Source organism: Heterodontus francisci, chromosome 8 (genome assembly GCF_036365525.1).
Source record: "Heterodontus francisci isolate sHetFra1 chromosome 8, sHetFra1.hap1, whole genome shotgun sequence".
Classification (NCBI taxonomy): Eukaryota; Metazoa; Chordata; class Chondrichthyes; order Heterodontiformes; family Heterodontidae; genus Heterodontus; species Heterodontus francisci.
Genome location: NC_090378.1, coordinates 117,017,848 through 117,027,401, shown reverse-complemented (window position 1 = coordinate 117,027,401; position 9,554 = coordinate 117,017,848). Strand labels below are relative to the sequence as shown.

The 9,554-nt window shown below is 50.8% G+C and overlaps 1 protein-coding gene across 2 annotated transcripts in view; it reads right to left on the bottom strand.

Annotated features, from left to right (window-relative positions):
• Positions 1–568: 568 nt before the first annotated feature.
• Positions 569–9,554, bottom strand: part of LOC137373091 (uncharacterized) — a 35,500-nt gene continuing 26,514 nt past the window's right edge. Inside the window, exons 1-2 of one of the 2 annotated variants that reach the window (XM_068037961.1) lie at positions 5,857–5,961; positions 569–3,963 (exon numbers count right to left, since the gene is read on the bottom strand). In XM_068037961.1, the coding sequence (XP_067894062.1) occupies positions 651–2,777 (2,127 nt within the window). In that variant the 5' untranslated portion in view covers positions 2,778–3,963; positions 5,857–5,961 and the 3' untranslated portion in view covers positions 569–650. Of the gene's footprint in view, positions 3,964–5,856; positions 5,962–9,554 lie in introns of those variants that run through there. The other variant, XM_068037960.1, reaches the window with a different exon arrangement.

Genomic DNA, 9,554 nt, shown 5'->3' with positions numbered 1-9,554 from the left:
GAACGGAGCCCTGACTGGAGACTGCACTGGATGAATGGAGCCCTGGCTGGAGACTGCACTGGATGAATGGAGCCTTGACCAGAGACGGCACTGGATGAATGGAGCCCTGGTTGGAGACTGAACGGGATGAATGGAGCCCTGACTGGAGATGCCACTGGATGAACGGAGCCCTGAGTGGAGACTGCACTGGATGAATGGAGCCCTGGCTGGAGACTGCACTGGATGAATGGAGCCTTGACCGGAGACTGCACTGGATGAATGGAGCCCTGGCTGGAGACTGCACTGGATGAATGGAGCCCTGACTGGAGACGGCACTGGATGAATCGAGCCCTGGCTGACGACTGAACTGGGTGAATGGAGCCCTGACATGAGACGGCACTGGATGAATGGAGCCCTGACTGGAGACTGCACTGGATGAATGGAGCCTTGACCGGAGACTGCACTGGATAAATGGAGCCCTGACTGGAGACTGCACTGGAGGAATGGAGCCCTCGCTGAAGACCGAACTGGATGAATGGAGAGCTGACTTGAGACGGCACTGGATGTATCGAGCCCTGGCTGAAGACTGAACTTGATGATTGGAGCCCTGGCTGGAGACGGCACTGGATGATCGGAGCCCTGGCTGGAGACTGCACTGGATGAATGGAGGGCTAGCTGGAGACTGCACTGGATGAATGGAGCCCTGGCTGCAGACGGCACTGGATGAATTGAGCCCTGGCTGTAGACGGCACTGGATGAATGGAGCCCTGGCTGGAGATGGCACTGGATGAATGGAGCCCTGGCTGGAGACTGCACTGGATGAATGGAGCCCTGACTGGAGACTGCACTGGATGAATTGAGCCCTGGCTGGAGACTGACTGCATGAATGGAGCCCTGGCTAGAGACTGCACTGAATGAATGGAGCCTTGGCTGGAGACGGCACTGGATGAATGGAGCCCTGGCTGGAGACTGCACTGGATGAATGGAGCCCTGGCTGGAGACTGCACTGAATGAATGGAGCCCTGGCTCGAGACTGCACTGGATGAATGGAGCCCTGGCTGGAGACTGCACTGGATGAATGGAGCCCTGGCTCGAGACTGCACTGGATGAATGGAGCCCTGACTGGAGACGGCACTGGATGAATCGAGCCCTGGCTGAAAACTGAACTGGATGAATGGAGCCCTGACTTGAGACGGCACTGGACGAACGGAGCCCTGACTGGAGACTGCACTGGATGAATGGAGCCCTGGCTGGAGACTGCACTGGATAAATGGAGCCTTGACCGGAGACGGCACTGGATGAATGGAGCCCTGGCTGGAGACTGAACTGGATGAATGGAGCCCTGACTGGAGACGCCACTGGATGAACGGAGCCCTGACTGGAGACTGCACTGGATGAATGGAGCCCTGGCTTGAGACTGCACTGGATGAATGGAGCCTTGACCGGAGACTGCACTGGATGAATGGAGCCCTGGCTCGAGACTGCACTGGATGAATGGAGCCCTGACTGGAGACGGCACTGGATGAATTGAGCCCTGGCTGAAGACTGAACTGGATGAATGGAGCCCTGACATGAGACGGCACTGGATGAATGGAGCCCTGACTGGAGACTGCACTGGATGAATGGAGCCTTGACCGGAGACTGCACTGGATGAATGGAGCCCTGACTGGAGACTGCACTGGAGGAATGGAGCCCTCGCTGAAGACCGAACTGGATGACTGGAGACCTGACTTGAGATGGCACTGGATGAATCGAGCCCTGGCTGAAGACTGAACTTGATGATTGGAGCCCTGGCTGGAGACCGCACTGGATGAATGGAGCCCTGGCTGAAGACTTAACTGGATGAATGGAGCCCTGGCTGGAGGCTGCACTGGATGAATGGAGCCCTGGCTGGAGACTGCACTGGATGAATGGAGGGCTGGCTGGAGACTGCACTGGATGAATGGAGCCCTGGCTGCAGACGGCACTGGATGAATTGAGCCCTGGCTGAAGACGGCACTGGATGAATGGGGCCCTGGCTGGAAATGGCACTGGATGAATGGAGCCCTGGCTGGAGACTGCACTGGATGAATGGAGCCCTGACTGGAGACTGCACTGGATGAATTGAGCCCTGGCTGGAGACTGCACTGCATGAATGGAGCCCTGGCTAGAGACTCCACTGAATGAATGGTGCCTTGGCTGGAGATGGCACTGGATGAATGGGGCCCTGGCTGGAGACTGCACTGGATGAATGGAGCCCTGGCTGGAGACTGCACTGGATGAATGGAGCCCTGGCTCGAGACTGCACTGGATGAATGGAGCCCTGACTGGAGACGGCACTGGATGAATCGAGCCCTGGCTGAAGACTGAACTGGATGAATGGAGCCCTGACTGGAGACGGCACTGGATGAACGGAGCCCTGACTGGAGACTGCACTGGATGAATGGAGCCATGGCTGAAGACAAAACTGGATGAATGGAACCCTGACTGGAGACGGCACTGGATGAACGGAGCCCTGACTGGAGACTGCACTGGATGAATGGAGCCCTGGCTGGAGACGGCACTGGATCAACGGAGCCCTTACTGGAGACTGCACTGGATGAATGGAGCCCTGACTGGAGACTGCACTGGATGAATGGAGCCCTGGCTGGAGACGGCACTGGATGAACGGAGCCCTGACTGGAGACTGCACTGGATGAATGGAGCCCCGGCTGGAGACTGCACTGGATGAATTGTGCTCTGGCTGGAGACTGCACTGGATGAATGGATCCCTGGCTGGAGACTGCACTGGATGAATGGAGCCCGGATGGAGACTGCATTGGATGAATGGAGCCCTGGCTGGCGTCTGCACTGGATGAATGGAGCCCCGGTTGGAGACTGCACTGGATGAATTTTGCTCTGTCTGGAGACTGATGAGTATAAACGTTACTGCAAACACTGAGCCATGGCTGATACTTTACATGCAGCAAGGGTTCGAGTGTAATTCCACTATTGTATTAGAAATTGGGCAGGAACAGGCGCACTCCAGATCTATAGACTCCTGTCTTCAATGACTGAGCATCCACTGCTCTCTGGGAAACAGAATTCCAAAGATTCACAACCCCTTGCGTGAAGAACTTTCTCCTGATCTCAATCCGAAATGGCCGACCCCTTATTCTGAGACTGTGACCCCTTGTTCTAGATTCCCCAGCCAGGGGAAAACATCCTCCCAGTATCTACCCTGTCAGTCACATTAAAAATTGTATATCTTTCAATCAGATCACCTCTCATTCTTCTACATTTCAGGGAATAATATCCCAGTCTACTCAATCTCTCCTCATAGGACAATCCCCTCATCCCAGGAATCAGTCTGGTGAATCTTTGCTGCTCTCCTTCCAAGGTCAGAATATCCTTCCTTTGGTAAAGAGACCAAAACTGTCCACAGTTCTCCAGGTGTGGTCTCAGCAAGGTCCGATCCAACTGCAATAAGACTTCTTCACTCTTCCATGTACAGGAGCTGACACAGAGTCTCTGTCTCCATCTCACTCCCTCTCACTCCCTCTCTCTCTCTCTCCATCTCAGTCCCTCTCACTCCCTCTCTCTCTCTCTCCATCTCACTCTCTCTTTTTCTCTCTCTCAATCTCTGTCCCGTCTTCTACCTCTGAAGGTGTTCTATGGGTGTGAGTGTTTAATATAAGGTGGTGTTTGTCAGTATATTTTCACTGCCGTATGGTTTATGAACATGGTGAGAGGGGATTAGGGATCTGTTCTTTGATGTGAGGCAGTGATGTCTGTCCTAGTGACTCAGACTGTGATGCTGTTGTTTTCTGGGACTGACACTATGATATCGATTGTAATTTCACTCAGTGTGACAGGAGGTTACATGGCTTGATCAGTGGTGAGGGCGGAGCAGACTGAACAAGGAGCTGTAATCATCAGTCACTGCCGAACACCTTCACACACACCGCACAGTCCGGAAACTTCTTCACTAAATATTCTTTCAGCTCCTTAATTACAGCCCTGGACCTGAAAAGGGAAAAAGAGAAAGACATCTTTTAGAGACGGTCAATGGACACAATGTAGACTGTGCATTACCCACTAATGACACTACGTCCACATTTAACTCATTGTTTAAACTCCAGCACACCTCCTGTTCCAATCCACATGTTTCAGCCAAAGAGCCGTATAATTCTACAGCACAGGAGGAGGCCGTTCAGCCCCTCGTCTCTCTTTCAGCTGTTTGCTCGAGTAATTCACGACTAACATCTCAGTTTAATATCTGTTGTGGGGAAGTTATTTGAATCTGTTATTAGGGACAGAATGACTGACAAATATAAACTGATCAGAGAGAGTCAGCACGGATTTAAAAAGGGTGAAACATGTTTAACTAATTGAGTTGTATTTTTTGAAGAGGTCACTAATGTGGTAGATAAGGGAATGTCTATGGATGTTATTTATTTGGATTTCCAGAAGGCATTTGAGAAGGTTCCACACAAGAGACTGTTCGCAAAATAGAAGCATATGGAATGTGAGGAAACCTTTTGACATGGGTAAGGAATTGGTTAGGAGGTAGGAGACAGAGAGTCGGGATAATGTGAGGCAAGATGAGGCAACATCGAGGTTTTGCTGGAACAGGAGCCAATGTAGGTCAGTGATCACAGTGATGGGGGAATGTGACATGGTCTGGGTTCAGACATGGGCAGCAGAGTTTTGGATCAGCTCTAGTTTACAGAGGATGGTAACTGTGATGCGAACAGGAGAACATTGGAATAGTCAAGTCTAGAGGTAACAAAGGCATGGATGAGTGTTTCAGCAGTAGATGAGCTGAGGCAGGGAGGACTCGGACGAGGTTACGGAGGTGGAAATAGGTGGTTTTAATGATGATGTGGTTTATGTGGTCAGTAACACATCTCAGGGTCAAATACAACACCATGGCTGTGAACTGCCTGGTTCAGTCTCAGACAGTCCCTGGGAGAGGGATGGAATCAGTGGCTCGGGAATGGAGTTTGTGACGGGGACCGAAGACAATGGCAGATGGAGTTCAATGTGGACAGTGTGAGGTCATCCAGTTTGGACCTGAGAAAGATAAATCAGAGTAATTTCTAAATGGTGAGAAGCTGGGAACTGTGGAGGAACAGAGAGATTTAGGGGTCCAAGTACAGAAAGCATTAAAATCTAGTGACAGGTATAAAACATATTGAATAAGGCTAATGGAATGTTGGTCTTTCTATCAACGGGACTGGAATACAAAGGGGTTTTACTCCAGTTGTATAAAGCTCTGGTTTAACTGCATCTGGAGTAACTGTGTTCAGTTCTGGGCCCCACACCTCAGGAAGGAGAGATTGGCCTTGGAGGGGGTGCAGCACCGATTCACCAGAATGATACCGGGACTGAAAGGGTTAAATTATCAGGACAGACTGTATAGACTAGGCTTGTAGTCACTTGAGTTTAGAGAATTTAGGGATGATCTCATTGAGCTATTTAAGATGAATAAAGGATTAAGATGATTCGGAGAGATGGAGAGAAACTGTTTCCTCTGGTGGGGGAGTCGAGAACAAGGGGACATAATCTTAATATTAGAGCTCGGGGTGATGTCAGGAGGCATTTCTTCACATAAAGGCGAGTGGAAATCGGGAACTCTCTCCCTCATAAAGCTGTTGAGGCTGAAGATCAATTTAAACATTTAACAATGAACTTGATAGATTTTGTTGGGTCGGGGTATTGTGGGTTATGCAACCAAGGCAGGGAGATGGAGATCAGAGACAGATCAGATGATCAAACTGGAGGATAGAACAGGCTCGATGGGCTGAACAGCCTCCTCCTGTTCCTATATTCCCAATCCCACTACCCTGCTCTATCCCCATAGTCCTGTATTCTCCTCAGATTCACATGTTTATTGAGTACAATTTGAATAAAAACCTGAAGTTTAATCCCCGAGAGGCTGCTGAATGTTTAGTGAATTCTCGGTTTTGATTTCAGATTTCTACTATCTGTAGTTTTTAGTTTCCAAACGCTGTTGATTGTTTTAATTCAAGGGTTTATCGATCTGCATTTCCACTTTCAAGGAATGATGTAATTGAACCCGAGATCTCTCTGCTTCTACACTTCCTTCATCAGCTTTTCACTCCTTTTCCTTCCAAAACCCATCATCTCAAACCCCTCGCCATTGAATTGTGTCAGTCTCCGATCTGTCCCTTCCCTGATCCCTCTCCCCGAGTCTTTGTCTCTTCTCCTCCCTGTTTGTCAAACCTCTCCTTCTGTGTAATCAGCACATTCCAATGATCGTGCTCCCTCTGTCCAAGACCAAATCATCGATATATATCAGCAACAAGTCACCTCTTTAATGTAGAGAAACATCGCACGCCACCTCACATGACATCAGGAAAACAGACACAAGTAATACAGAGAGATTAGGAAGGGTGACCAAGTGCTTGGTTAAAGATGTGGGTTTTAAGGAGGGTGAAGTGTTTCAAGGAGACCAAGGTTAAAGGAGGTTCTAGATATGGGGGGGTGGGTCCAGACTACGGAGGGATTTCAATCCAGAGAGTAGAATTTTACATTGAAATTTGAGGGTGTCTGGGGATGGAAGCCCAATGTAGGTCAGCATGGACGGGGGTGATGGTGAACAGGACTTGGTTTGGAACAGGATATAGAGAGCAGAGCTTCGGATGAGCTGAAGAATACAGAGAGTGGAGGATGGCAGTCTGGTCAGGAGAGCACTGGAATAGTAAAGTTGGAGGTGACAAAGACATGAAGAAGAGTTTCAGTAGCGGAAGGAGTGAGGGAGGGGCAGAGATGGGCAATGTTACAGAGGGGGAAGTGGATAATCATTGAGATGTGGAGGATTTGGGGTCAGATCAGGGTCAAAGATGAGACTAAGGTTGTAAAGAGTCTGGTTCGGCAGCAGACAGTGCTCAGGGAGAGGGATGGAGTTTGTACCAGGAACTGAAGACAATGGCTTTGATCTTCCCAATGTGTTCCCCAGTGAGACTGGGTCCTCAGTGCTGACTGGTCTTAGCTGCTGTTATTTTCACTGATTGGACGGTTATTATTAGAGACTCCGACCACAGCAGAAATCCCCAATGTAAAAAATAACTGCAAAGACTGTCAGATCGGAAGATTGAAACTTAACTAACAGAGGAAGTGAAAGAAGGAGCTCGGAGCAGCTGGACGTTTGTTAATGACACGGGACAAAACTGTGAACCGCACACACTATCTAGAATTTTACAGCACAGAAGGAGGCCATTCAGCCCATCGTGCCTGTGAGCTACCCAATTACTCCCACTGTCCCTCTCCAGCCCCATAACCCAGCAAATCTTTCTTTTTCAGATCTATCTCCAATTCCCTCTTGTAGACCTGGGCCCACAGTACGAGGCTGTCCCTAACCCGGACTCGAAATTGGCATCTCATTCATTCATTGGAAGACAAAATGCCTGGTGTGGGTAATGGAGCTCAGGACTCGGAACATTCCCTCTCCCCTCCTGAGGGACACTTCATGCTGGGGTAACAGTTCCATGGGCCCCGACAGCACATTCCTACCTCACCCACTTCCCCATTCTGTGGGTGAACAATATGGTGGTCACACATGTGGTCCCCGTGCCGCCATGCTACCACGATCGACCGCACGGTGGCCCAACATAAAACGATGGTCGTGCTGCCCCCTCAATCACATGGAGAGGGGGTGCTCTGCGACGCTGGCAACAGCATCAGCTGCCTTTACACAGGTGCTGGTGCCATTTTGAAAGGACAGCCAGTCCTGCTGCTACATTTACATTTTTAAGGGCCTAACCCCTCCCCACCCAATGAACTGCAAAATAAACTCTCGCCCCTTCCCCCCAATAACAATTAAATGTAATGGTTGTCCTCCTCTCCCCCAACAAAACACTTACCAGCAAGACTTGACCTTTCCCCCCAAACTGATCAAAGTTCAGAGGTCACCCCTTCCCACCCTCCCCTACACTATTAATGCTGATTGGATCCTGATCCCCCTCTCACAGCACTAAAGGTCCTAAGTCTCCCCCCATCCCCACCTCGGTGGTGCCAGTTTTCCCTGGACGGGGAAGTGAAGGTGTGAGTGCCGGCCGCCGCTCGGAAGATCGCGGGCAGCCGGGAAGATTGCTGTTGATTTTATTTAAATTTATTCATTTACTTAATTTAAATATGTAAAGTCGGATCCTGTCACCCAGCAGCGGAGGGACCGCCCTGGAGCCACGTCACCACCAGGAAGATCGGGTCCGACACTCCTGGCGTCGGACTCCGTGTCCGGCCGCTGTCAGAATGATCTTCCGGCCCCCCCGCCACCATCCCCCGTCACGGATCCCGACATCGGGACCTCAACTAAATCCCAGCCTACATGTGTAAACCTGGACCCTGTTAGCAGGATATTTGACTGCAGGGGCCATCACAACTGTGTCCAATTCTGTCCCCACCTGAAATCCACACACAACTTGCATTTATATAGCACCTTTAAAGTACAAAACATCACAAGATGCTTCACAGAGCCACAGTAAGAGGAACGGGGTAGGAGGTGAGGGGTCTTTCGGAAGAGTGATCAAAGTCTTGGGTGAAAGGATGGAGTTTGATGGAGCAGAGAGAGACCTGGAGAGGGGGAGGGATTAATGGCGGGAGTTCAGAGAGCAGGGCCGAGGCATCTGAAGGCTCTGCTGTCAATGATGGGATGAAGGAAGCAGCGATGGGCAGGAGATGCGAGTTAGAAGATGGAAGAGTGAGGGAGGGAATGTGAGTCTGCAGCAGGAGGCAGAGGGTAGGGAGGAGGGAAACAGAGGTCAGTGAGGTCAGGGTAGTAGGTCAGTGAGGTCAGGGGTAGTGTTGGAACGGCACTTGGTGTCAGACAGTGTACTGACCACTGCATTTCAGACAAGTCGGGGTTTATGGAGAGTGGATGAAAGAAGCCGGCAGCAGACATGGGAATAATCAAGTTTGGAGACAAGATGAGCAGGGATAAGGGTTTGTGTGGTCAAGGGGCTGATGTAGTGTAGAGACGGGCAATGTTGTGGGGACAGAAATAAGAGGCTCACATGATGGAGAGGATGTGGGGTTTGAAGCTCAACTACTTTAGGCCCAGTGGGAAGGAGGCCCATGTTTGCTGGTCCCTACTGGAGGGCCAGTGGGAAGGAGGCCCATGTTTACTGAGCCCTACTGGAGGCCCAGTGGGAAGGAGGCCCATGTTTACTGGTCCCTATTGGATGCCCAGTGGGAAGGAGGCCCATGTTTACTGGTCCCTATTGGATGCCCAGTGGGAAGGAGGCCCATGTTTACTGGTCCCTATTGGAGGGTCCAGTGGGAAGGAGGCCCATGTTTACTGGTCCCTATTGGAGGGTCCAGTGGGAAGGAGGCCCGTGATTACTGGTCCCTATTGGAGGCCCAGTGGGAAGGAGGCCCATGTTTGCTGGTCCCTATTGGAGGCCCAGTGGGAAGGAGGCCCATGTTTACTGGTCCCTATTGGATGCCCAGTGGGAAGGAGGCCCATGTTTACTGGTCCCGATTGGAGGGTCCAGTGGGAAGGAGGCCCATGTTTATTGGTCCCGATTGGAGGGTTCAGTGGGAAGGAGGCCCATGTTTACTGTTCCCTATTGGAGGTCCAGTGAGAAGGAGGC